Raw genomic sequence first — 27,835 nt, forward strand, 5'->3', positions numbered from 1 at the left:
GGCAATATCCATGGATGAACAAACTGCTTTTTTGCCACAGCGATGGTAAATTTGAGATACTATCAAGTTCTCTAGAAAAGCTGCTATTCTAGAAATGCCAAAAACAATCCTGGATTCTGGAGTCTTAAACGTGCAACGTTTTGACCAGTCTTGCCTAAAGGCTTTGTCTGTCTTGATAGAAAAACCAACTCTTCCTAAGAAAAGAACAAGACTCAAAAGCCTTATTGAACATAACGTCAATCTTAGTAATTTCTAGAAGCAAGTTCTTAAATGCAGCAGAAAAATTCATGGCAGGATAGGGGGAGTCATGAATTTGGAAAGTTGGCAAGTACACTAATGATTATTGTTTAAGAAAAAAAGTAGGAGGCATGAATTTTTTAGATCAAGAGCCGTTCCAGATTCTTCCAGACAAATGCAGAGTCTATACTGATAAATCTCCTGCTCCGAGCCGAGTAAAGCATCAGAACAACTTGAAGAGCAGTAAGTGAAAGCCAGGGGTTATACCAAAACCAGATCCTTTTGTAGATGCGTTAACCTGGTAAACACTTGGCATGAACTTGAACTTGCTAAATTCTGTACAAAGTACTTGAAACCAGGAGGGGGAGCTAGTGCTTAACCGAACAGCCCTTCTATACTTAAGAACCACTAGAGTTTAGATGAAGCAGGAAAACTTCACACAGCACAGATAAGCAAAACAGATTAATCCCTTTAAGCGGCTATGCTGCACTGAAAGAATACTCCACCAAGTGCTGGCTGTGCTGAGAGAGGAGCAGAAAGAGAATACGAGTCCCCCAATGAGAGTCTAAGCTCAGCTTTCATCAGCTACCGTACAATAAGCTCAAAAGATTTTACTAAGAACTACCCCAGTAGCACTTCATAATCAATAAAAGAAGAAAGAAACTTGAGCATCTTCCCTTTGATTATGTATTGCTCAAATTCAGATTCCAAAACTTGAACTTCGGGAATTTTAGTGCTTGATGGAAAATCCAAAACAGTGCCTGGTTTAAAAATATTTATTTTACAAAAATTAAAAACAAGTAGTATTTACAAGCATTTCAAATAGCAGCTCTAAGCCTCAACTCCTAATAATGGATTGTTTAAGCTTGTTTAAAATGCAAGACAAAGTCTTAAAATTTAAAGTTTGCCATGTCCAAAAGGCTCGGGTTTTTCGTTTTGTTTTTTAAGAAATGCCATTGCAGAGCTGTTGGAGAAAAAAACCCCATAGAATAGCTCATTTTTTAACAAGTCAGAATCCCAAGTTGCTCTTCCATCCTCTAACTACTTTTCAGATGTCTATAATGAAGAGAAAGGGAGCTGTTTTGTTGTCAAGCATATAGTAAAATTAGGGGCTGGAGAAAAGGAGCAAATATTTATCCATCTGCTGAACTACTTGTATTGCAATGAGAAGAATAAAATTTGTAGGTTAAGCTGAAGAAGACTAAAGTCAGAGTATTGGTCCAATCCCCCGTCAAAAGGTCCTCGTGCAAAGGTGAACTTTTAGGCTCTCAATCTATTTCCAGAACAGTTTATTAATACCCATAAGAACTAAGCTGAGGCTCAGTATGAGTCAAACTTGTACCGTACAGAATTAGAAACTACGGAGAGCTGATCAAATCAGCACCAGTAATATCCATTCCCACTGTTGTTAAAGCAAATCTCTGAATATTTTTAGCTGCAAGGATCATTTTTAATGGCACCTCTTCCCAAACCTCTGCAGTGATCAAAGGGAGTAATTTCCACAGACTACACAAAGATAAAATAAGCAAAACATGAGGTGAAGCAGTCACCCTCACAACATGCAGAAGTTTTAAAATAAGCTTTATAAAGCACAATTTGCAAATTTGTGTGGATGTCTGTGTCTATTTTCGCTGGATTTCCAGACTCTTAGCTCTACTGAATATTCTACCATTAAGTCTTCCTTGCAGATTCTGTACAGTATAAAGAGGAAAAAAACAGAGGTATACACAGTAGGGTCTGTCTTTTGCCCTTGGTATTAAAAAGGTGGCAAACCACAAATGCTGGCATTAGGAATTCAGTCAACTCTCTTCTGGGTTTCAAATGAAGATGCAGCTCTTCAGCAAATCTGCAGGCCTTCTGCAGGCTGTATACTGTAGATGCCTGTTGTTTGTGACACTATTAGGGAAAATGGCTGAGGACAGCAGCTGCCAATATGGTAACTGTGTTCTGCTGAGGGGTACTGCTTATCATGGCTGCATGTTGTTGATAATAGCCAAAATGCTCATTTTCTCCTGGGCCGAGTCCACATCTTCATTTTGTTTCTGAGCCACTCCTGTGCCAAGGCCATACAACCGCCCACAATACTTTGCGTCATCAATTGTATCCTCAAAAAACAACTGCAGATTAAAAAAAAAAAAAACAAAACACAAAAGTGAAGAAACAGGTATTGTTTAATTGTGTCTCTAAATCAGGAAGCACCCAATGTTAATTAAACAGCTCATCTGAAGTCAGCCACCTCTAAGATGCAGCAAGCACACGAATAAAAATAAACACACAAAAGAGGAATAAACAGAAGTCTGTGCCAGTATCAACAACTCCTATTATTGGCAGTTTGAAGTGGGAAGGCCACAAGGCTCAAAAAAAACCAAAACAAATACATTGTGCATGGTGACATTTATGGATAGGAACTGGACAAAGAAGAACCATAAGGAATACCGCAGTACCTCTTTCATTCTGAAGAATGCCATTCCCGTGAGAAGAGAGTCCGATCCTGCCTGGTGTTGTCGTCCAATTCGCTGCAAATCCAGCTGATCTGCCACTTCTTGAAGGCCACCCTACAATGAGAACAGATTGTATTTTGGAAGATCCATCTCTTACCAAAATTGCCACACTTTTCCAAAACATGAGGGCAAACACTGGCTATGATGAATTGATGCAGATTGCAGCAGTACACACACACCAGCTGTGTGTGAAACAGTGGTAAATATTGTTTAAGAACACATAAATACTCCTCAAATTTAGGTATCTTGCTTTCCTCCTGCAGATACTTGAGATGACTGTGGGTACATTCATAGGTTACAAATGCTGGACCTTTCCCTCCCTTCCCTCAAACAAGGCTGTGATTCAGTAGATAAATTACTTTCAACCCTCTGAGTGTCCACCAGTTATTCAAGTCATATAATAGTTCATGTAAGAAGAAATACTCCACCTTGCATAGGGAAGGTAAGCATGCGGAATTATAATTAGCCTCTGAAATTACTGATACACAAACCGGAAGGTTATGGCAGTGTCCCCTACGTAATACACGTATTGATAAGTCTAAAACTGAGGAGGCAGTTATCTATTGGATACAAACTTAGTCATAGGTACTTATGTGTGACTACAAGCTTTTATACACATTCCAGTTTTAAGACTTGATATATGCAGCAGTTCTGTCGCTTCTCTTGCTCTACATTTACAGTGTTGATGCCCACCCATCACGTGCTGGGAGATACAAGTACCTTGAGGTTTTTGCAGCTCTTCATTAAGTATTTTACATCATAGATAGATGGGAAGAAAAGGTTCAAGATATGGAAAAATTCATGTTCCTCCTCTGGTAACCTGGAATCTGTCAGCAGCTTCACCATGTAGCCAAAGTCATAACCACTGAAAACAAAAACACAGAGAGCAGATAAGCAGGAAACACCTATACTTAGTGGGTACCTATATCTCATTTTTCACAAGAGTTTTTTATGGTGTAGCTTTCAACCTTTAACATTTTCTGACATTCATAGAACTCCTCTGGATCAGAGCCAGAATTCATCCTGATCATCTAAGTCAATGTAGGACTTCTGAATGCTCCCTGGCTGCCTCCGCTAACCTCTTGCAGAACAGCTAAGCCATTGGGAAGAACATAATTTTCTTCCCAACACTCCAAGTTTCTGTAGCTACGGGCAATATGGAAAAGCAGGAAACCCTGTAAGTATCTGTTGCCACCACCTCTTCCTCCCTCACGTCCTTTCACTTGTGATGGTATCAAGGACCACAGGCTTTGTAATAGTTGCCTGAAACACTACAAGAAAGACATCTTAACTACGCAGATTTCTACCTCTACATGAACACAAGATGGAAGTTGAGAACACCATCAAGAGGGTAAGGAAGAAGAAACAAAAACCTTACTTTACAGCGCACACAAGTTTAATAAGTGTAGAAATCACATTTCAACTTGTTAATAACTTCTTCTATAGAGGAAGACTATAACAGCGAAAGGATTTGCAAGCAACACATACACAGAATTCAGATCACAGTAAGTGCTAGTACAAAATGAAGTGCCAAGCGTCTTTCCTTCTTAAACTTGGCCTTTGTATCTGTAAGCTTGTTTTAAGAACTGCAGAGCTGCTAATTCTTCTCCTTAAAATCTGTGTCAGTCTCCATGGACAAAAGCAGCAGTATTTCAACCAAAAAGAGATTTCTCACTTCACAGTGTCAGTGACCATCACCTACCTGTGGAAGGAGAGCCATTTCACACTGTCACTAAGGACGACCCCAGATGTCATAAGCAACTCGGCAAAATGCAGGGTATCGATCCCTTCTTCTTCATGCTTCTGGAACTGCAGCCCAGAGCTGGCGAGGAGGTCTATGGAATCCTGAGAGTACATGTCCTCCCTGAAGGAGAAAAGCAGCTTTGCACTCAAGGTACTAACAAGTCAGGCTCATTTTAGAAAAATTCCCCCCATACTGTGTTTAAAAAATTGGAGTGACAAGTAGGCTATCTCTGGGTTCCACATTTGTCTTTCTAGAAAATTCAAATTAAATCAGTTTTAATACCACTATTGCAGCCTCCTACATCCATACCAAGCTGTTCTGCAGTCATAATTAGTTAATAATGCTGTTGCTAGTACAAATTCCAAAGAATCCACCTCCACAGAACTGAGTGATGTTTTGAAAAATGTCACTTCTGCAAGGCGAACAGAAGCACCATAGATGAAAGCACGGAGAAAAGGGGAGGTCTCCCAAGTAGGATGACATGCAACTCTAAAGCACTGAGCATCATTCCTGTCTACATTTTTCTCTTTCGCTTCACAGCACAAGCACATACCACCGTATCATCATCTCCGGTTCCATCTCTGGGAGTAAACAAAATTGCATAATACTTGACTAAGGAAGGTGGATGGGGATGAGTGATGATATGCTTGGTGGAGAGCTGAGCAGGAACCCGACTTCTATACCAGTTTGTTTCATTTAAGGGGGGGGTGTCAGGGAGAGAAGGACATGACAACACACAGAGCAAACTTCATGCCAACTATGATAATTGAGTCAAATGAAGTGATTGCACTATGAAAACCACTTCACTCTGATTCCAATACTTTTAAAAGGCTCACAAAGTTGTGGAAGTAAACATTGCACCTTTTGGGTTCAAGAGCTGTATGATATACACGCACTAGCTATGAATTTCTGTAATGTTTTCCAATGACAGTTCCATAAAAATACTGATTGATTTCCTATAAATGTGTGGTTTCGCCAGACAAACCCTCTCTTTATTTCCTGGCAGGTCTAGTGGTAATTATGCCAAGTTTGTCTTTACAATTACAGGGGAAGGGATAATGAACCTTGTTTCAACTGTAATCCAGGATATTGCAGCGTAGAGCTGACAAGAACAACGGCCACACTCCATTTAACAAGATTCATTCTCCTGAACAGGTGTGATGATTACACCAACATTTTTTTTAGATCCCAGTTTATATTTTAGCATGGATCTGTAAAGAGTATTTTCCTTTTTTCTGAAAACAGCACATCCATTTACTTTAAGCACAAAGAGATGGATTTTTATATATATATATATAAAATGTATAAAGTTGTTGCAGAAAAAAAAAAGTTTAAGGCACATACAATTATTGGGGATAGGCTATTTATCATGGGAAAGGCTATTAAGGATACGATTTCAGCATGGCTTTGACTTCCAGAAATACTGCAAACTTCCTGTCATGCCAAAATAGGTTCCCACATAATCTGTACTAGAATCTGATTTTTTTTTATTGCTCAGAACCAGCCACTGATGATGAACATATGGACAAAGGAAAGCATTACTTCAGCAGAATAAAGTAGGCGATTATTCCCTAGCTCAAGAGACTCACGTAAGGTTGAATTTGAAGTTAAACTGCCAGGTGTTGATGCCGGAAGGATATTCTCCTTTCTCATTTGTGAAAGTCAGGCCCAGCTGGATAATTTTCAGAAGGTCAACGTTACACCGAAGGAGCTGATATTGATAGTCTATGGAACTGCGGAATTCACCAATTGGCCTTACAACAACTCCAGGAAACTCTGTGTCCTAGGACAGAAGCGAAAAATCTTATTTCACCACTTACTTTACTAGGAATCATTATTATCATTCTATTAGGAGTCTATTCATTTCTACGCTTGCAGGTCTCAGCGCTGCATTCTGTGAATTCTTCTGTAAAAATCACTTACTTTCTCTCCTTTCCCATATTCAGACAGATTTTAAACTGCTTCAAGTCAGACACTAGAAAAGCCCTACACAATTTATTAGCTATTGTATTCATTCATTTATTGAAGGTATCCTTTCCTGCCATTTTGTTTTATTCCCAAACAAAAATGTTATAAAGTCATCCAACATGCATTATTGTATAATCTAAACATCCCACTCTCGCAAAGGACTAACTCTCTCATTTTCCCTAAGTCTACCAAAATGGTATTTATTTATTTATTCGGTGTTCTTCCATGTTTTAAATGCAAGTTAAATTTAGCACTCTGACCATCTTCATTTGACAGTCCAGACAGATAGTGATAACCTTCACTGGTTTTGAGGAACGGCCAATGCCTACAATAATAAAACTACTGCCAATCAAAAAAAGACCTTAACAGCAGAGCAACCATCTATTATGCAGAGAACATTTTACTTGGCCAGTGACTGTGTGCTATCTTTGCTGAACCTCAAAATTCTAGACTATTTTTACTCTCAGAATAGGTCGCGTCACTTATACTGACTACAGCATGTGCAAAAAAACTTTCATGGAGAATACAATGCTGTGTGTCTGACAAAACTTCTCCCTTGCCCGAGATCTTTTTGTGTCCACTCTTACAGCACAGCCATTAAAACAGGTCATAAGCACACTTTCAATGAGATCAAATAGAAGCATTTTCCACTGACATATGATAACAAAAACCTCATATTCACTACACTGAAATACTACACACTCTGGGGGGGCATGTGTTTTTATGCCACGCTTTTATTAAGGACTTTTCATATCTTGAAGTTTAGCGTTCCCAAGCAAAGTTGGCATAACTTACAATATCATAACTAAAATGAGCTATTTATGTCACTAACTGGCTCCTGCCAAGCAGATACAGACTTGGAAGTGCAGGAAGAGATTCGCCCAACGGGAGAGATTCTAGTAATCTTAAACAAAGCTTTCTGAACACATTATCATACCTACAGCCAAAATATTTTTCTTCTGTAAGAATCAACATCTGACTCCCTTAAAAAGGAGGCAGCCCAGCTGACTCATTGTTACTTGCAGGTCTTTTGTCCTACAACACCACGGCATCTTCCATAACCAAAGGGAGAAACTTTCAAAGGACAAACACACTGGTGAAAATCGGAGGATTTACACTCAGTTGTACATCTGACCGGTTTCATTTTCTGTTGTATAAGCTAATACATGCTGAACAGGTAAATATTAAATGAATTCAGGTTTTTAAGGTGGTCTCTCTCTTCCCTATCTTTCACTCAATCCATATTCAACACTACCTGTATTAAATTCTGGACAGCTTCTACAGAACAGTTTCCTAATTTTTCACCACTTAACTTCTAGCTTGGTTTGAACAGGGACAGTGGGAAATAATTCCTTGCTCAAGAATCAGCATCTTCCCCTTCCCCCAAAAATCCCCTGACTAAGGCAATTAGGTCAAGTATAAAATATTTACCATCGCAATGTAGCTGTAACTTAGAACAATCTCTCGAATTTTCCTCATCTCTTCCTCCAGATTGTTCGCCCATACTTCACAGATCACCTGGCTGTTCTCTGCAAGGGCTGCTGGCATCTTGCAGGGACCAGAGTAAAGACAGCTGATGCTGAATTCAGATGACAGCGTAGAACTGCAAGCTGTGCGACCTTATCAGTGTGCTGCATTAAACAAATAAATAATGCTTTATATGAAGAAAGATCTACATATAAGAATGAATGCCCTGGCAAAATCTGTCACACTTCCATTTTCAGATTCAAATAGCCCATTTCAAGTTTACACCAAGTTTTTTCTTGCTTTTATAACTTCCTGTAAACAAGCTGAATGAGAAAAAAAAAACTAGAGCATCCGTTCAAGGTACATGAGTGGATGCACAGTTAACTGTTTGGTTATTTATGAAAACAGTCATTCTCCCTGTCTGTCTTGTCCTGTCATACGCTCTGAAACTTTGGGCATAAGAGGCACAAGCAAGGAACCCTCACATTTAATACTTTTCAAATATTACGATAGCTTTCAGAAACAGCAGCAGAACACTTTACAGGCTACATTTACAGGCACGAGCTTCTCTGACATAATTCAGGAAATACTGAATTTCAGTTTATGCTGCCAGCGGTTATAGCAGTGCTGCCCCTCGCACAAATCACCGCTCGTTCACCGTTTCCTGCAACAACACCGGCAAAACCACCCCCCGGGTTCCGCACGCGGGGGCTCCGGCGCCCCCACCAACGGCCGGGCCCTGCGCGACCCGGCACCCGGGGACCCCTCAACGGCCACCGCTCGGCCCGACACCGGGTGGGGCGTCCCCGCTCCCTCGGCCCGCCGACAACAGCCTCGCATCCTCTGGGCCCCTCCCGCCGCCCTGGGCCGCGGCCCACCCCGGTGGGGGAGCGGGGGCCGCCGTCCCGCCGCCGTCCCCTCAGCGCCCGGGGCCACCCCGCCCCCACCTGCTCGCGCGCCGCCGGGCCGGGCCCCGCCGCTGGCGCTGGGGGCGCGGCCGCTCTCTCGTTCCCCCGCTCCCCCCCGCCGCCGCTGCCGCCGCTCGTCCGCTCCGCCGCTCCCCATCGCCGCCCCCGCCCCCACCCTACCTGCCCGGAAGCCGGGGCCGGGCCGGGGCCTGTCGCCTGCGCGCAGGCGCGGTGGGGGCCTCCGGCAGGGGAGGGGCGGGACTTCCGGGTTGCGGCTCGGCACTCTCGCGAGAGATATGGCAAAGCCGCCGGGGCGCGCGCGGGCGCGCGGCGGGGAGCGGGGGGGAGGACGTTGCTTGCGCGCGCCTGTCTCGCGGCCGCGCGCGCCCCCGCGCGCCCCCGCGGAGGGGAGGGGAGGGGAGGGGAGGGGCGGGGCGGCGGATCCCGCAGGCGCGGGGTTTCTGCCCGCAGTGCGCCTGCGCAAAGCCCGCGGAGGCGCCCTCGTGTCCTCCTCCCCCGCAGCGCGGCGAATGGACTCGCCCGGGCTCCCCGCTCCGGGCGCGGCGGGAGAGTCCAAAGTCCGCCGGCGGGGGGCGGGAGAGGAGAGCTCGCTGCCCTCCGCTCCATGAGGGGATGGAGGCGTCGAGGCCTTCCAGCCCCGCTGGGCTCCCGCCATGCCGGCGTGGCCAGCAGCCCCGCAGCAGGGCCCTGTCTGAGCATCCCCAAAAGAAATACCGGCTGCCTCTCCCTCAGGGAAGGGAGGCAAGTGGGCCACAGCAGAGACCCTTGGGCTGCGGCCTCCATCAGGCCTGGGCTGTGGCGAGGCCCGAGTCTCCCCGCAGGCTCTCGGGCCTTTCCTGAGCGGCCCAGCCGTGGGCACACAGGGTTGTGGAGCAGGACGAGGGTGTATTTTTCAAGATCATGAGGGCAAACTGCTGGTGTCCTGGCGCGTGTTGCTTATACGTTGTAGTGTGTAGCAAGCTCAGTAGTTGAGGAAGTTCTCTTTCTGCAGGAACTTAGAAGTCATCATTCAAGTACCTACTATGCCTGCAAGCGTTTGGGCTGGCTTCTCCTGCTCCAGAAATGCTACTTAAATTGCATTAGGAATAGAAGTTTGTATCCAGTAAAGCGGTGTAACGTACCTTCTTGTGTAACATAGCTGCCAACACTTGCCTTGCTGGCTGATGTTGATGGCAGATACGCAATTTATTTGGAAGCTTGTCTACTAATAATTAAGCTTAGATAGTATTTCCTTTTTGACTGCCAGTCTTCTGGACAGGGTCGCATCTGTTATAAAATACTGCAGTTCTGGTACTGCTGCAGAATAGTTATCTGCCCACCATTTGGGAGTCTTTCACTGAATCTCAGCTGCTTGCTTACCATTTTGCTAAAAGAATCTGGAAAAAAGAAATCTTGGTGTCTATTACACTTCGGACATAGTTCAATGTCTCAAGTTTAATATTCACACATCAGCAGGAACATAACTTTCAGAAAAAAAGGTTTTTCTGACTACTGCTCTCTGTCAAGTGACCTTGGTGCTGTCAGCATCTTATGACATCCCATTATAGAACATTATTTTGATTCAAAGTTTATCTTCAAGGATGATAAATAGTTACCATTTTGCCTTCTCAGCTCTGCAGTCTCTTGCATTGTGCAATTTGTATATTATGCAATATGCCAAATTGGCAGAAAGTAATGACCTTTCTTCCCATCGTCACTTGAGTTTGGGATTTTGTGCAAGAAAACATACATTGTTAACAGGTAAATATAGCAGGTTGGATTACAGCACTCTAAGTATCAGGTTAGAATATTATCTTTTTTCCTGAAGCGTTCAGAGTAAAATACGTATTTTTCTTGCTCATAAACACAGCGCTTGAAGGTACGCTGAATCCAGGGAAAAAGGGAGGATGAGTCTTCTCAGGACACCGAAAATAAGTATGCCTTGCTACTTTAATAAAAATATTGCAGAAAATAACCACTTATGATAAATTGTGCTTGCAATGTTTAACAGTTTGCATGTAGTTTAAAAAAAACTATTCAAGGATGTTTACAAGCACTGGTGGTTAGAGCTGGAAACGTATTTTGCTCAAGGAGATCAGAATTTGTTTTTTCAATCATGGCTAATTTTCATCATGGCTAATAAAGATGAAGAACAGATGGAAAAGGCACCCTGGTCTTCAAAGAAGTCCCATAGTTCTTGTATTTGGAAGTGACCAGGTCCGGCAGATTCTTGGAGAGTTCCTCATGCCCTCCCCATGGTTCAGACCGCAGTAGCAAAAGCGTTTGTGCCTGCAGACCTTCTACATCATAAGGTGTAAGGAAGGGCTTTAGCTCCGTGTTTTCACATTAGTCAGCTTGGGCTTCTTGTCCAGGATCGTGCCCTGCTGACACTGTTGTGCGTTTCCTTTAGAGCTTAGTAACAGCACCACAAATGGTAGGAAACTTAGCTATGGAAATAAAACATGAATTGAGCTGCAGGTACTGCTGAACAAGTTTGAACCATAACGGCAAGGAAGGCCATCATTTACCTTTTTCTAACCCTTCCATTGCTCCACTGATGTTTCCAAAGCGCGCTGCTGCAGTGCTAGGTGGTGGCACAGGTGTGCCCTGGCAGATGGCTAGAAATACAGTTCAGAATGTAAGGAATTAATGATTAGGTGAGGCGTGCTAGGTTCAGATTCCTCTTCAACATTAGAGAACTATCATTGTGAGTTTGTACAGTCCTGAAAGATAATTCATGGTTTTCCTCCTCCTCCTAATGTATTTTTCAAACAGCAAAACAAACAGTGACTATTACAAAAACTGTGGAGAGTGAACAAAGAAGTTATTTATGAACATCTGATCAAAAAGCCTTTCTGCTGAGAAGAAATCGGACTTCCTGCACGCCTCAGCGAAGATTGCACTAACGTTGGAGGGGCTGTGGTGAAGATGCCAGTGCAGGGCACGGGCCAGCCAACAGACAGAAGCAGCTTTTAGATTACTGCCAGCCCGCGCTGGACACAGGCTTGCAGCAGAAGGTAAATTATGTTTACATCCTTATGACTCATACGCTGAGCTGTCTCTTCCTATTGGGTGTAAATATTTCAGAGGTAACTTCTGTTGGAATTGAATAGCAGTTAAAAAGAAACACTGGGATCTGTGAAATTCACTGGCTTATCACCTGCTTTTGGCTATTGGATGAACAATTCTCCCAGCGTTAAGTGTAAGTCCAAATAAAGATCTGCTCAGGGCAACGTTTGTATGGCACACGTCTCTTGAAATAACAATTTCCACTTCCCCCTCTGCACGTGTGTAAACAGTTCAAAGGAATTACATTCCTCCCTCTTGAGTCTGCTGTCTATCATAAATAACAATTAGCAGCAACAGCTAAGAATTACAAACTCGTTCCCCACTAGGGGGTAGTTAGAGAAAGTGTCAATGAAAACAGTAACAGTCTGAAATGAAGCAACAGCAAATGTTTACCGCATTGAGAAGACAAACAGCATGAGGTTGGGAGACAAGTTCTGGGAATGCTCTCATTCCAGAAAAAAAGTTAATTAATAAAAATACAGATGTAGTGGTAGCTACAAGAAACCAGGCAGGGACAGTGGGGCCCTGCCATTATTCATGCTTTCTGATCTCTCTGCAGCTCCAGCTGCTGCTGCCTCGAGATGTTGCTTACCACACAAGGGCGTGTGTTGCTTCACCTGTGAATGGCCGTGCGAGGCAGAGGTGATATTCCTTGTTTTTTCTTGCGCGGAAAAATAAATCTGGAAAGTTACGGTGAGTAACACCCTGAATTCATAATTCATAATAGGGCACCGTACATTAGGTAAGTAACATAGATTGGGGCCACATTTACATAATAAAGAGCAATGCTAATGCAAATTGCATCTTGCTCTCTGCAATACCGTAATTACAGACTTTATGGTCTGTAAACATCACATTTGAAGACAACTGAGCCCAAGCACATGCTAACCTATTTGCATCTTGTTCTTACAGGTGGAACCAATACCTGTAACTGGTTGAGGATGCTATGTAGCAACAGTGTTGGTGTAACTTAGAGATTTAGTGCAACACAATGAATACTGGACTGCTGGTTTTTTTGCCAAATTCCACAGTAAACCCTACTGCTTTTAACAAACACACCTTTGACCCATTCAGTTGCACTAGCTATTTTGTGCCTAAAACATGAGTTAGCGTGTTGTAAAAACTACTCATCTTTAAGGCGTAGGTGGCTTTTTTATTCTCAGACACAGCCATTAACTCTTGATGAAAAACTCTTACCTGCAGAGATGTGTTCCAAATGCTTAACCGAGTGACAGCATGCGCATATGCCCCGGGAACACTGCCAGTACTCACAGTGACACGGCACTGGCTTCACATGACTTGTCTGGGAGGGGACAGCCAGCTCCTGCTTGGAAACACACCCCCCTCGCCTTTGCCTAAACCCTCATAAAGTTTCCACAGCAGTAGTGAAAGGTGAGGAGTTGAACTCTGGGCTCTGAATAGACACAAAGGACCTCTCCTAGGCTACCATCAGCAGGAGGTGAGCAAAGAATGGGCAGCCAGAGTTCAGGGGGGTAGTACCTTGAAAAGATATGATAAAAACTCTGAGGAAATAATTAAAAGGCCATGGCATGTGTCTGTTTAAAGTGCGATTGTAAGCCTTTTTAGGAACTGTGGTTGCCTTGAGATCTGTGCAGTGCTTGGCACGGTATGATATCCACCAAACATGAAGTCCACATAGTGTGACTGATCTGTAACTTTTTGGGTGGCCAGGTAAGTTGTCCTTACATTTTCCTTTCTCTAGTCGCAGCCTTTTTTCTCTCAGGCACATTTATTTTCCACTGTCTATGCGCTATAAAGGTTAATTCCAGCGAAGGCTAAGGTCTACAACGGAAGATTCAAGCAGGAGGGAAAAAGGAAAACTGAGAAAGCGTGGTAGGCAGGCAGTGCATCACGGCAGGCGTACCCTGGTACGCAGCGGCCCCTGCCAGCAGCGGGACCGGCTGCCTGCTCTCGGAAGAAGGATACAATCCAGTCCAGTACTGGGTGCAATACAAGGAGAAGCGGGCACTTGTGCAGCCTCAGCTTGGGACGGTTTGAGCAACAGAAATGTAAGGGGACAGCAGAGATGGGACATAAAAAATAATGTAAATTTTAAAACAAATGTAAAAAAATATGATATACGTATATCATATATGTAAATATATTAAAAAATGTATTCAGATTACGTTGAGCATTTTAGAACACGACTAAGACAAAGTTGCTTTTTCTGATACCTGACGTGGAAAATGCAGTGAAAATAGATCTGTGACTTAATGAACAGTTGTTGGACAAACGATGAAGTTCGTGGAAATAATAATAAAAAACTGTATTAGACTTCTTTATTGACTAGCATATATTTCCCCTTTAACATCAAGAGACTGCTTGGAAAAAACAATTACTTTTATCTTAGGGTTGAGGATTTGGTTTGGATCAAATTTTGTGTTTACGAGTTTGAAAGAACCGAAAAGGAACTTTTTTTGTCTTTCTTTTTTTTTTTTTTTTAAAACAGCACCATTTCTAGTTAATACTTGGAAATAGCTGCAGGCAGCTGAGATCTTCACTGACTGATTCGGGGCTGGTTAACACGCCAACATGAGATCAGTGCCAAACAGTTGAATGGCTTTTTTGTTTGCTGAAACAGCCATGGTTACACGAATGCTTTTTAAATGTATTTGGTGTATTCTGAATCAGAAAATCCATTATCCAACACAAAAAAAAACCCAAAACTGTAGGTAATGAGACGTTGGGGAAAAACATAACCCATCAAAATTTATCTTGTTTTAATGTAAATAGTGTCAAATTTTGTCCTGTAAATGTGACTTAGTAAAGGTAGTGTGCTGAGGTTTTGGGGAGAGGCAGGGTAAGCAGACTTGGCAGTACTGTTTTGAACTTGCTTTTGCCCAAACAAGACTTCTGTCATAATTTGATTATGCTAGAAATGGGATTATAATTTTAACTCTTTCCTAAATTCAAAGAATACGAGACTCGATCAAGCACTGGCTTTTTCTCCTCCTAAAAACTCAAAGCAGAGTCACATCTTCTGCTGTGCTCTGCTCCCTGGCTCTTCGCATGCAGAGATGCAGCGGGGTTTGACTCAGCGCAGCTGCATGGAGGAACCATGCTGGAGCATCAGCCTTCCAGCAGGCAGCTAACAGTACCTGAGATACCCCTTTTATATCTGCCTCTCTAAGATCTAGTGTTTTCTGCTACGAAGTCATCAGGGTAGAATAATTTAACTACAGAAAACTACGGCCAGCACTATTTACTGCACTGTCCCAGCAGAATAATTTCATATTGCTGTTTTCAGCTCCCTAACTGGGTGGCTGTGGAGAAGACAGGGAGGTGCACAGCAAAATGGCAGGGATATGAGTTGTAACAAGGGAAATTCTCATCAGATACTGGAGGGGAAAAGAAATTACAGTGAAGGTAGTGAGATACTGGAATAGATTTCCCAGAAAAGCTGTGGAATCTCCCTCCATGCAGATACTCAAAACTCAACTCTTCAAGGCTCCGAAGAACCTGCTAAGAATGCTGGAATGGAGCAAAGCCTCCAAAAGGAGTGGATTATTCAAGCTTGACATATTTCAAGTATTAGTAGTGTTTTCTTGGAAACAGGGGGCACCACACCTGCACGGGCAGGACCTGTGTGACAAGGGGGACACGTAGTGCATGTTACACAGCGTAAAATGCCTCCCTGTGACCAGGAGGTCTTTTGGAAACAAAGATAAGATCAATTCGACCTGTGGCAAATTATTTACGCTGCTCTACCCGGGCTAGAAGGTTATTTGTGATTGCTACTTATAGGTATTCTTCATTAGATATGTTAGAATCCAGCTATACATTTTCAATAAAGTTGTAGTTGGCAAACTTGATATATCAGAGAATACAGCAGCTCACAAAGTCCAATAGCAAGGAGCTCCAGATGTGGGGAAAGACGGGAAGTCCTAGGACGCTGTGACTTCCTTAACACATTCTCATTTTAAGCAATGGCACCTTAGGGCACTTCTCACACTACTTTTTGTGGCCAAGGGAGACAAAGTTAACTTGTTTATTGTTTTTTAGGGCTGCTACCCAAAGTTAGCATTTCCCGTAGGAGTATATACAACACTGGTGTCGAAATAGGGGCTCAGGAGTTTGGGCTCATGGTTTCAAGTTTCAAATCACTTTTTGACTGATTTTTTTTTTTTTTTTTTTTTTCCAAAAAAATTTAACATGAGTTTCTTCCACTAAAATACGTAGTTTGCTGGTCTGGCCTTGTCCTTTTCTGTCCATGGGTAAGCAGGAGCCCAATCAGGAAAAGGTGTCCAATTTTTCTGTCTCGTGTCCCTCGACCTGCATACTAAGGCGTAACGTAGGGAAACAGAGCTGGAAACAGTTGTAACTAAACAGAGTCGCATTTTTAAGAATGTACCCAGAAAGCTATCATTTCAAAGCTAAAGTGTAATCTCCTGGCTCACGCGGGGACTTCTTTTTGGCAGCTTATTTCTCCTTTCTGAAACATTCCAAGAGGAATACTCCCAAGAGCCTTGCTGGCATCATAAAGGTAATAGAAAATCATCTTTCTCATGAATAATTTTCCAACTGTTTTTCTTCGTACCTTAGACAGGTGCCTTTCTACCTTCTTTGTACTTTCCTTGGTTACCTTAGGTAACAATCTCTGCCTGTGCTTGAATGCTCTTCTGAGTATGAAAAGCAAAATGGGTTAAACTCTGCAATCCTCAGTAATCTGGCCTTCGTATTGTTAGAGCTCACGTGTTTGTTCCTAAAGACCGTGTGAAACCAAGAAAACCTTAAGGAATGTTTTGTTAGCTTTTGCTAATTATAATTTATGGTAAGAGGGCAGCAATGTAAAACCAGCTACACAATAATCCCTAGGACAGCCACAGCACGTCCTGAAATACAGAGACCTTTCCATGGCCGTGGACAGCAGTGAAGCCCCAGCAGCTACTTAAACCCTGGCTTTCGTTATTATTTTTTTTTTTACCAAAACGGGCAACGAATGGTCAAGCCAGAGCCAAATGCAGAGAGATTTATTACGAGGTGGCCACCTGTGCGTTTAGGACTTTAAACCTTCAAATTGGCCCTAGCGGGACTTGAAGCTAAGATGATTTTGTCACTTACCGTGTTCTTATGCTGTAACTTACAGTTCCTCCGCCACGTGAGCGAGGGCTGTGTTCATTCTTCGTGGCACAAACTCACATCGTTGTAGTCAGATTTTTGGTTTCATTCTTGTTAGTTTAACGGCGTGCTGTCTTTATGGAAGAGCCCGTGTCTCGTATCATCATTTGCTTGCGGTCTGCGAAGGGCTGGAGTTCCTACTGAGCGCAATGGGCCAGGTCAAGGGAGGCAGCCGTGCTACAGCACACCAATGCCACAATGAAAAGCTTTGATTTTGGCTACTCTCCCATTTTTCTTTGCTACCCTGGCATCCCTGTTGGTTCTTCTGGGACAATACTTACTCGTCAGGAAATGGGGGCATTTTTCTTCTCAAGAGCGCAGCTTTGCTCCATGGCCAACAAGAAGGAGGGAGCAGGACAGAGCACACAGAGTAAATATTGTAGAGTTTTGCAACTGAGCTCGAAGTTGAGGGGACTTGCTGTTGTCAGCAGTGTGTTCTTCCACTCTCCAGCTGTACACGAGGTTCACTTACTGAGATCACCTCTTATTTCAGATGAAAAGAGACTCTGGAAGTTCCGCCATGGCTGAGCAGCAGAAGCAGGTAAAGACTCAGGGTCCTCTTTTGAAGGAAGCGTTGTGCAGGTGCTTTGGAAGGCTGGATGTGTTGAATCACCTTCTAAGAGAAACGACAAACAGCCACACTCTGATCACTGTAGCCCAACTCGGAGCTTGTCACAGCCACGTTTTCCCAGCGCTTTTTCCCTTCTGGGGGGGCTGCAGCTGCAGCACCAAGTGGTGAAGGGCCCGTTACCTTTGCTTGCGTGGCAAGAGGCCGCAACACTCCACCGTAACCAGAAGCTGTGCCGTCTAACTGGGCCCAGTTCTCAAAGTGGTCCTGCTAAACAACGTGCTTCCCAGCTGATGTGCCCCAGACTCTTCGCCTTGCAGGCGGCAGCCCTGTTCTGCACTTCAGGAATTTGCCAACCTGTACAAGCCCTTCAAGGGCAAGATCTCAAATGATGCATGGATCAGAGTTTGGGAACTACTGTGCTGGAGCTGCTGGCATGAAGAGAAACAGGGTGTTAGCACTTGAACTTGATGAGCAGGATTTTTTTTTTCTATGTAAACTTCTCCCCTTCTACAGCTCAGGTAATTACACTGTGTGGGATTCACTCACATAATCACTTCATCACGTGCAATAAAAACAGCCTCAAAACAAGACAGTTTCTAGCCAAAGGGCTGTTAAAATAGCTTAAGTACCGAGCTTTAGCTGCTCTCTGTCCTATCTCAAAGCGGGACATACACAGTGCCTGGTGAGTGTCAGGAGTTAGTGGGTTTTGAAACTCTCCGAGTTCTTCAGCTGGAAGATGCTAACGACTCTGAAACACTATTTGGTCTGACTAAAAATTCTGACACTTGTAAGATATCAGAGTTTTCTTTGGTATGTTCTTTCTTCAGCCCAGGAGAAAGCAGGTTTTATAGATACGATTCTGTTAAAAAGCTCTAAGCTTTTTATAGCTTTTGGAACCTTTTTTCCTAAAGAATATGTAGACGGTCTTCCAGGGTCTAAAGATTAAGAAAGTCTTGCTCCTGTCACCATACACGTGGCATAACGTGGATGCAATTGCAAGTATGAAACTACTAAGAGCGCAAATCTTCAGAGTCCAGCACACACTATCTGAAGCTGGAATAGATGGTTTCCACCAGCCTTGCATTTGTAATCCAGTAACACCCAGTGATAACGCTGGCAACTGATTGCAGTGCTTCTAATATAAACCCGTAGGGTTCACAGCTATCAAGCTGCAGGGCAAAAGTCCTTTAAATTACTTCCTCCCCAGTTGCTAACTTGATTAAAAAAAAAAAAAAATGATAGGAGAAACATTTGTTTGTTTTAATGAGGAAAGTTTCAGTGCTAATGAGCAAAGTTCTGTCCTGGGATAGATAAATATTGCTGGCAAGTCCTGGGCAATGTTCAATGTTCTGTCGCTGTTACGGAACCTTAAAGAAGCTCTTGGCACTGAAAGCCACGTGGAGAGGATTCCTCTATATTGCATTACCCTAAACACACCTGCATTCAACATTTATTAGTGAGCCGTCCCTCTTGTTCATCCTCTCTGACAGGAGACAGGCAGGACAGCAACTATGAATCATGTTATTTTTACTCCAATCTGTTTGTGGAGCACAACACCACAGTTAGAAAACAGGAAGGACAGTAATGAACAAGGCACTAGTTGGTTATTACACTGTATTATTTTAGAATTGCACTGTTGTTTTTTTTAAATATTTATCCTGCAGATAAATATAATGCATATTCACCTAAGGGAATCCACACTAAGACTGATGAACTCCAGAACCAGTTCCAACTTGGGCTACTCTGAAAGACAGATAGTTAATTATACGTTTGTCACGTATTTGCTATACAACTTGGTTTTGAATATTTAAATGCTCAAATATATTGAATACTGCTTTTGGAATATACTTATTCCCGGAATCAACAGGTCTCACCGGTAATTTTCTGACTCTCTGGCAGTTGCTTTGTGTAGTTAAAATCCTTATGGTGATAAGAGTCACGCTAACATCACAGCTGCCCTTTTGCTGTACACAGGGATATTTTTTCAGTCGATGACATTTCTGTGTACGAGGACAGGGATTTAGAGAACCTTATACCTTTCAGAAGTTGTGTATTTTAGCGCTTTGTTACTGTGCAGCTGTTCTGCACAGACGGCGTGCGGTACCTACCAGACAAGCTGTACTCTCAGTACGAGAACAGAGTTGTACCTGTGGTGGCCCAAAAGCACAGCAAAGTGAATTATGCAGGAAAAGGTATTATCTTGTATTAAACCTGTTATACCTGGGGGGGAAAAGGCAAGCTTTGGGCAGGTGAGCCTGTCTTCAGACTCAGTCTCCGAAGCGCAGAGGAAAGTTGAGAGGAGCGGTTCTGGATTATCTGCAGCCGTTAAACGGATCATCTGAGCACAACGGTTCTTAACTACCGCGGGGAGAAAGTGTACTGCGTACGGGAGGGAGAAAATACCGAGGGAGAGAGGTGTTGCGATGGAGCACCATTCCCTACCCCGGGTCTTCCTTTCCTGCTGCTCTGAGTTATCCAGAAGCCCCTTATGTTATAGTCCTCCAGGTACCGAGAAGCACACCAGATAAAAACAAAGAGGGAAAAATGAGCGGTCCTTTCTCTCCTTTGGTTATTCCACAGAAATTCCACGTCAGTGACGCTCCAGGTCTCTGTAAGCATGGCAGATGGATGTGTGTGTACTCTCCCTCCCAATTACACACAGTATCCCATAACAGCTTTGTTATTTTGTTCTTTAGAGAGTTTGTGAAACAGGACTACCTGTTTCCATCATAGGGCTACCTTTACCTCCTGCATTTCAAATACGGAGGATGCTAACGTAGGACACAGCGGCACACGCTTACTCCTGTTTCTTCTCGCAGGAAGGGAAGCTCTGGCGTGCCATGAAGATCACTGCCTACGTCCTCGGTACAGGCCTGCTCATGTTCACCGCCTTAGTGAACGCTTTTTCTTGGTAAGATTGTTTGAACAAAGGGCTTTGGGGAGAAACTTTTCTGTGGGGAGGGGAAAAAGCGGGCGATGAAAAGATGGGCAACCAAAAACACTTATTCCCACAGGTACGCGCAGAATACGTGGGACATCTTGGGCCGTTTCTGTCAAACGAGATGGCTAGAGTTCTACTACCTGTTCGAGGGAGATGAGTGGACAATATTCCTCCTTGGTAAGTTTTAACAACTCTCTGCTGTGGGAGGAGCCATCTATGTATTACATCTAAAAGGGGGACGTGGACATGCCTTCTCAAACTCACTAATCCTTCCACTGAAAAAGCACGTGCAGGTTTGAAGGAGCTGGGACTGTTTAGTTTGAGGAAGAGGAGGCTGAGGGGAGACCTCATCGCTCTCTACAACTACTTGAAAGGCCATTGTAGAGAGGTTGGTGCTGGTCTCTTCTCACAGGTCATTAGCGATAGAACAAGAGGGAATGGCTTCAAGCTGCAGCAGGGTAGGTTTAGGCTGGACATCAGGAAAAAATTCTTCACGGAAAGAGTGGTCAGACACTGGAATAGGCTGCCCAGGGAGGCGGTGGGGTCACCATCCCTGGATGTGTTTAAGAGTCGTTCAGATGTGGTGTTGGGGGATATGGTGTACGGGAGAACTTTGTAGAGTGGAGTTGATGGTTGGACTCGATGATCCCAAGGGTCTTTTCCAACCTGAATGATTCTATGATTCCGTGATTCACAGCCAGCCACAGCTGATGTAGCGCGACTGGTTCATCGTTACACCCCCTCTACAGATTAAATATTCAATCTTTTTGCTGTGGCTTCCCTGTGAAAACACACTCTGCTTCTGTGAGAACCGAATGACTCCGTAGAACTAATTACTGAAAATTAAAGTAAAATTAGTGAGTTTTACTCTTGCTGTGGCACCTAGAAAACTCTGCTCTGTCTGCGATTAACAGCTGGTGAACAGGCCCGGTAGGCACCTTGCAAGGTCCCAGGGATCAACTCGACATTATCTTATTTGTATTTAGAACCCACCCATGACAGAGATGCCCCCACCTCCCAGAAAAGCCCTTTCTTAACCTCAGCTGTGGCAAGTTGCATCCTGTGAGACACTTGTCTTCTCTAACCTCCTCCCCATTCCCTAGGTCTTACCTGCACGTCAGAACTTACCCACGTTCCATTGTAAAGCATCTCCGGGCAGGGGATACGCACCTGGCACACCTGGGTCCCGGCAAGGTCCCCTGGATGCTACGCCGCTGTATTTTGTTTCCGATTTAGCCACAGCTCTCAACTTATTCACACATCTCTGCCCTTTCCTCACGCCACAGGGGCTGGATTGGTGCCTAGCCTTGCTTTCTGGTGCTTCAATGGAGTCCTTATGGTGGCTGATGTAACAGGAAAGCCAGCTTTTATTACTCGCTATCGCATTCAGCTGGGCAAGAATGATCCTGTAAGTATTTCTCACTCTGCCTCTTCTGCTGGCTAAACACTTCCTGCGGCCTCTTAGGCGAGGAGCGGGGAGAAGAACCTGTTAGGCTTTTCTCTTGCAACCAGATAGGATTCAAGGAGAATCAAGCTGAGTCTTGTATATCCACTGCAGAGAGGAAGGCAGTTCTCGTAATTAGGCTACTGAACAGATCTGGATTGACCGCTTGTTAAAAAGTCGATCCCAAAACTAACACAGAAACAGCCTACGAATCTTCACGCTCTTTATCCTCCCAACTCAAAGCCGCATTGCTTCTGATTTAGCCTCAAGCCCTCACTCCTCTTTTGCAGGTGGACACAAAGAAACTGCGCCAAGCCATCTACGTAGCGCTGTTCAATCAGTTCTTCATCTCCTTGCCCATGCTTGTGCCCATGTTCTCCGTTATGAAATGGTGGGGCAACACCTTCAGCAAGGAATTACCCACCTTCCGCTGGTTTCTTGTGGAGCTAACCATCTTCACCTTAATAGAGGAAATTCTCTTTTATTATACACACAGGTGAGCACAGGAACAGGACTCTCTGGTTTTCCCTCACGCCTTTAAGCTTATACCCATCTCCTGCAACAGCAATAGTCCCCATCCCCACTCTTCCACCGATCTTGTGTTTACATGGGAAGACTTACAGGTCCTGGAATCCACCCTTACAACACGAGGCCTTGGTGCTGCAATGCTGCTAGTAACTCTAGGAAGCAAAACCAGGTAAAATTACAAAGGTGGAGCAGCTTAGAGGCTAAGAAAAAAACAAAGCAGCTTTCATCACACAAAAGCTGTAACCCAACAGTCTTCAAAAAGAGGAGAACAAGACCAACTTATCTTGAAAGAAAAACGCTTAAGAAGTCCGTGAGTGATCCCCCGTTCACTTGTACGGCACCTACGAAACAGGGCCTGGCTCCCCACGCTGCAGGCTGTGTGGGCACCGGCACCAACACTAAAGGAAAAAACACCAAGCAAGGAAGAAAAAAGCCTTCAAGGCTGCAGAGAAGCGAGCGCAGCATTCTCAGAGCTATGTAGGTTTTCCTTTTGGACAAATGCGCACAAAAAAACCCCATAAAACCCAACTTCTTATGGGCCCACAGAACGTAAAGTTCTGCCTCTAATACTTGCCAGTAGGTAAAGTCAAAACAGTGAAAATATAATAAAGTGAGTCTTCCCCTCAAAAGTACTCCCAGGTTTGACCAAATCAGTCATTCGGGGACTTTGGTTTATGGGTTTTATCTGGACTCTTGTTTGACATCAGTCAGTGGACACATACATTGAGAGCTCTGTGTGAAAAGAACAGAGAGCGAGGGAAGGCAGGAGTCCTACACTCTTATTCCCAGCTGCTCTAAAATCTTTATTTTAAAGAAGAGGCATAAGCAAGTCCCCACCAGAAATTCTGTGTTAGGTTACTCTACGTTCCCTTCTTACGGAGCTCAAAACCTACATTTCTCTGTTCTCTCTACTTAGGCTCGTTCACCTCCCGCTCCTGTATAAGCACATTCACAAGAAGCACCACGAATGGACAGCCCCCATTGGTGTGGTCTCCATTTACGCTCACCCAGTAGAGCACATGGTAAGTGGATTCTCCCATGGTCACCCTCCGGTTCCTGCGTGGAGCGTGATTTCCGTGGGATGAGGAGGAGTGGTAAGAGAAGAAAAGCAAATGCACCTTAGACTCTTCCTTCTTAGGAAGAGGACGCTAAGCTGCGTTGCCGTGAAGCCTAGCTGCAGAAGGGTGGTGGTCTCACTCGCCTTAAGAGCCTCCAACAGATAAGGGAATGACTGAACGGTGCTTCCTCGAGCACAGAGAGGGCTGGGAGCAGAGACGGTGCTTTCAGCAGGAGATGTGGCACTCACGCGGTCCGGGTCACTGCACGGACTCAGAATTCTGTCAAGATTTTCATGCTGGTGGCTGGGATCGGTGTTTGCAGGAGCATCCCCCCAGCGCTGCTCCAGCTGAGACTCCTCATGCAAACGCATCCCACCTGCAGAAGATCCCACTTTCAGTGCCATCTCCTGTTCACAATAGTCCACAATAGCACCAGCTCCGTGAGTCTCCATAATTGCTAGTCTTTGGGCAGCAGAATGACTTTGTATTTAAGAGTCCGGCTGGAACACACCCTAACTGGTGCGGTAAGCTCCGTCTGGGCAGTGACAGGCAGTTGTGCCACTGGTAGGACGCAATGAAGTGACGCGGCCGGGATCCTCACATCGCTGCCTTCGACTGCATGTGTCCCCAGGCCAGTGCCCTTTGACAGCTAGGCTTCCCACGAGCAGCTTCAGCGTTATTCCGAGGTGAAGCTGGAATTCAGACCTCCGACTCCAGGGTGATTTACTGGAACCACGCTGCCCTCACACCCCCGGTTTGATCTCGCGCCTGACTTCTACTACAAGCTTAAGGAGCTTGGGCTGTGGCTATTTTGCAGTGACTAAAACACAGTTAGCTCAGAGTAAATTATTTCTTCCATCAAATCATGTAATTTTAGTCAGGTGTTTGCAGAGGGATCTTCCCTTTATGCCGTTTGCACAACACTAATGTGATGGATCACCCCGGTGAAACAATTCAGCTCCTAGGGAAGCGGCTGCTTGTTGTGGACTCGTTAATGAGGCAGTTTTCTTCTCATTTGCAGCTCTCCAACACGCTACCTGTCTTGACCGGCCCGATGATCATGGGGTCTCATATCGTTTCAATCACAGCGTGGTTGTCCCTTGCTCTCGTAATCACAAGCATTTCGCACTGCGGCTACCACCTGCCCTTCCTCCCGTCGCCGGAGTTCCACGACTTCCACCACCTCAAGTGCGTCTGGGCACCGCTCGGCTTCCCCTTCCCCTCCTGCCTGCGCCCCGGCACTGCTGACGGGCAGAATGCCTTGCTGAGGGTCGAGTGGGTTTGTGTAACTCACGCACAAGCAGAGAAGTCCAGGCAGTTCGCCTGCCAGCCGGCGGAACGCTCCCAGTTCTCAAAGCGGTTTAAGAGAGATGGGGATTTCGGAGGGCTCCAGCCCACGCAACCGCAGCCACCTCCCTGCCATCTCCCCCCCTCCGTCAGCTGACTTGGAAACTTTCTCCAAAGCACAAACACCGCAGCTGCGGCTGGGGGTTTCAAGTTTCCTAAGATTCCATGGGAGGAAAGAAAGCGCAGAGTGTCTGAAGCAGCAGGCATCACCTGGACTTTCCCCAGCACGAGCACAGGGTCAGAGCCGCTTCCCTGCAAGGCTCTTCCTAGAAGTTTAGCAGACGCTGCATGTGATCGAGAAGAAAGACAGAGCAAGGGCATAACACGCAGCTGAAATAAATTTGCAGGGAGCCTCTCTGTCTGTCCCTCTCCCATACACTGGGCTGGGTAACACCGATCAGGTAACACCTTGCCCAAACAACCGCAATTAACCCTTCCCGGCAGAGGTTCCCAGCCTCCTCCTATACTGGCGAGAGCAGAGTTTCAGGGATACCCACCACGGTAGTGGAACAAGCGTTCCCATCTCCCAGGTGCGCATTCAATCCATAGACACACTCTCTCCAACAGTTTGCCCCTCCTGCAGAAACAGCCGATGCAGTTCTGTCACCACCCAAATGCTGGGCAACGTCCAAACCACGGCGCCAGTTCTCGTCACCAGCCATTTCCTCCGGAGCTCGGCTCGTGTCAGGACGCGGATCCCTGCGGAGCTGAGGAGCTCTCTGGGCAGAACAGCTGTGCCGGTGCCCCGGTGCTGGAAGCGCCCAGAAGCTCCCACAGCTCTGAGCTGCCCCAAGGAGAGAGAGAGAGAGAGACGGCTGTTGTTCGGTGCCACCATTTCTGGGTAACGATGGCACCAGAGAGGGAAGTTGCAGGAGAAGCTTCACCCAGGCTTCGTTAGACTTGGTGCAGAGGCAGAAGCGACATGGACGGCTTATCGGGGCTCTGAAAGACGGCAATAGGAAGGGTGAGGCAACGTCGGTAACTTCCAGCGATGTTTAATCTCTGTTTGGTTTCCAGGTTCAATCAGTGCTACGGAGTGCTGGGAGTGCTGGATTATCTGCACGGAACGGATACAGCGTTCAGAAAGACCAAAGCCTACGAGAGACACAGGGTCCTCCTCAGCTTCACGCCGCTCTCCGAGAGCATCCCCGAGGTGCCCAAGAAGGCGGAGTGAGCCCAGCAGCCCGCGGGTCTTGCGGAGCCCAGTGACAAGCAAAGCAATCAACAATTATTTAAGCCAAATAGTATTTTAATTGGGAAACAAATTATCGTTCACACACATAATGAAACCTAAAGCTGAACTTAAATCATGCTACTTGAGATGACTGCACTTTTGCTGCCTGTTATTTTCTTCTTAAGCCACAAAAAAACCCTGCTCTAGAAAGCTATTTTTTAAACAAAGTTTAGAGGGGTTATTTTCTTAATTGCTTGCGCTGTTCGTTGGTTCGAGCTGCCTGCGTGTAAGGCAGATGCGTTCTGGGCCACGTGGCTTTGGGGAGTTCCTGGGGAGTTTTAAAGCACTTCAGTTTTCACAGGCCACACTTTGGCCTCTTCCAGCAGCATTCTGTAGAAACACCGGCAAGATCACTGTAGCTACATACGATAGGCATTACAGCCACTATTTTTCTGAGACTCAGAACACCTGGGATCCAGGACACAACCCCCTGGAAAGTCAGCGGGGCCGCAGCTGTGGAAACACCTGCCCTGCACACACAACAGGGGCCTGACTTCCCCCAGTTTTTCTCCACGCGAGAGGTCGGTACAGGTCTGGATTAAGGGCTGTCACATCCTCACCTCCGCTCCACAAACTACTGTCCACAAACACAAAGCGAGTTTCCCCAGCACGGGACAGGGAAGCCGAGCTGGGAGCGCTGGCACAGGCCCTGGTACATCACCTCCTCCTGCCGAGCCGAGCCTCCCTCCCCAACCGCCAACAGGAGGCACGAACCACCACAAGCAGCTCTGTACAATGACAAACTACAGAAAGAGACTTTCCAGGGGAAGAAGAGTCGCTGCTGTCCTGAGCTGTGTGGAGATTAGTGAAACCCCGTAAGAAAGGACCCCACAAGAAGCACCCATAGCTTATGCGTACCCATAAGTACCCACACAACCCATCGAGACATGCCGTGAATTTTCTCCAGGATCTTTCTAAGACCCGTCTGGGGCCCAGGGACAGAAGTGCCACCTGCCTCTCACCATTGCTAGACCCATGTCCTAAGCACGGCCTCCGAGGAGGGGACACGCAGGGCTGCCCCGCGCTGCACTTCCCTGGTGCCAAGCCCAGCTCTGCCCACGGAAGCCAAATCTCTTCCCCCACCCACAACCGCAGAGTGATGAACCCTCTCATCCACCCACAGCCCCCCGGGGAGGGCAAGTCAGCAGCAAAGAAAACCCAGGCTGCATTGTCTTTTGAAGTTTTTATTTTTATACATTTTTTTTTGTATTAAAAAGGAAAAAGCATAATTACCACAAATTACAAAGGACTAAAGCATTACTAGAATAATGAATCACATCAGCCTAGAAAGCAGATACTCTGAATAATATTAATGTTATAATACAAGCTCTCATTCAAGTATTTTACATTTTTCTCTTTTCCTTTTATATGTGATGATGATCCTAGCACATGGGTCAAAGATTATGTACTATCGACAGAAGATGGATCATGTACAGCGGGCCATATTAACAAGATTTTCCTCCCAAGTGATACATGGTCTGTGATGAGTCATTTTAAAGTTTGTCTCTACGATAAATGCAGCTGAAGAAGGTTGCACACACTTTCTAGTTTTGGGAAACAGAAGGCTGAGGTTGGGACACACAGGGTTTGAGAAGGGCCAGCACATCGAACCATCACCCCTTTTCGAGCAGCGAGGGCCACGCTCGCCGGGGCGCAGCTCAGTGGGGGTTTCTGAGCCG

At 45.3% G+C, this 27,835-nt stretch overlaps 2 protein-coding genes across 4 annotated transcripts; one reads left to right on the forward strand and one right to left on the reverse strand.

Moving 5' to 3' along the window:
- Positions 1 to 997: 997 nt before the first annotated feature.
- CNOT8 (CCR4-NOT transcription complex subunit 8) lies at positions 998 to 9,088 on the reverse strand. Of its 2 annotated transcripts, none has more exons than XM_054216884.1 (7): positions 9,006 to 9,088; positions 7,882 to 8,081; positions 6,072 to 6,265; positions 4,441 to 4,602; positions 3,459 to 3,603; positions 2,682 to 2,792; positions 998 to 2,354 (listed from the first exon to the last, which is right to left on the reverse strand). In XM_054216884.1, the coding sequence occupies exons 2-7, from the start codon at positions 7,996 to 7,998 to the stop codon at positions 2,205 to 2,207; spliced, it is 879 nt and encodes a 292-aa protein (XP_054072859.1). In that variant the 5' UTR covers positions 7,999 to 8,081; positions 9,006 to 9,088; the 3' UTR covers positions 998 to 2,204. The 2 variants fall into 2 exon arrangements, with proteins under 2 accessions (XP_054072859.1, XP_054072860.1); XM_054216885.1 differs by lacking the exon at positions 9,006 to 9,088 and adding an exon at positions 8,865 to 8,975.
- Positions 9,089 to 10,416: 1,328 nt separating this feature from the next.
- Positions 10,417 to 27,472, forward strand: FAXDC2 (fatty acid hydroxylase domain containing 2). Of its 2 annotated transcripts, XM_054216957.1 has the most exons (13): positions 10,417 to 10,586; positions 11,601 to 11,842; positions 12,454 to 13,353; positions 13,482 to 13,586; positions 16,334 to 16,398; positions 17,527 to 17,574; positions 20,424 to 20,515; positions 20,619 to 20,722; positions 21,832 to 21,953; positions 22,280 to 22,485; positions 23,434 to 23,539; positions 24,597 to 24,763; positions 25,940 to 27,472. In XM_054216957.1, the coding sequence occupies exons 6-13, from the start codon at positions 17,527 to 17,529 to the stop codon at positions 26,094 to 26,096; spliced, it is 1,002 nt and encodes a 333-aa protein (XP_054072932.1). In that variant the 5' UTR covers positions 10,417 to 10,586; positions 11,601 to 11,842; positions 12,454 to 13,353; positions 13,482 to 13,586; positions 16,334 to 16,398; the 3' UTR covers positions 26,097 to 27,472. The 2 variants fall into 2 exon arrangements, with proteins under 2 accessions (XP_054072932.1, XP_054072933.1); XM_054216958.1 differs by lacking the exon at positions 13,482 to 13,586.
- Positions 27,473 to 27,835: the final 363 nt, after the last annotated feature.

This window comes from Rissa tridactyla, chromosome 11, assembly GCF_028500815.1.
Source record: "Rissa tridactyla isolate bRisTri1 chromosome 11, bRisTri1.patW.cur.20221130, whole genome shotgun sequence".
NCBI lineage: Eukaryota > Metazoa > Chordata > Aves > Charadriiformes > Laridae > Rissa > Rissa tridactyla.

Coding starts and splice junctions, on each gene's coding strand:
- CNOT8 (XM_054216884.1), bottom strand. CDS start 7,998: ATGCCAGCAGCCCTTGCAGAGAACAGCCAGGTGATCTGTGAAGTATGG. Junction 3,604..4,440: donor AAATGGCTCTCCTTCCACAG/GTAGGTGATGGT, acceptor TTTTGTTTTCAG/TGGTTATGACTTTGGCTACA. Junction 2,355..2,681: donor CATTCTTCAGAATGAAAGAG/GTACTGCGGTAT, acceptor TTTAATCTGCAG/TTGTTTTTTGAGGATACAAT.
- FAXDC2 (XM_054216957.1), top strand. CDS start 17,527: ATGAAAAGAGACTCTGGAAGTTCCGCCATGGCTGAGCAGCAGAAGCAG. Junction 20,723..21,831: donor GTGGACAATATTCCTCCTTG/GTAAGTTTTAAC, acceptor CTCACGCCACAG/GGGCTGGATTGGTGCCTAGC. Junction 21,954..22,279: donor AGCTGGGCAAGAATGATCCT/GTAAGTATTTCT, acceptor CCTCTTTTGCAG/GTGGACACAAAGAAACTGCG.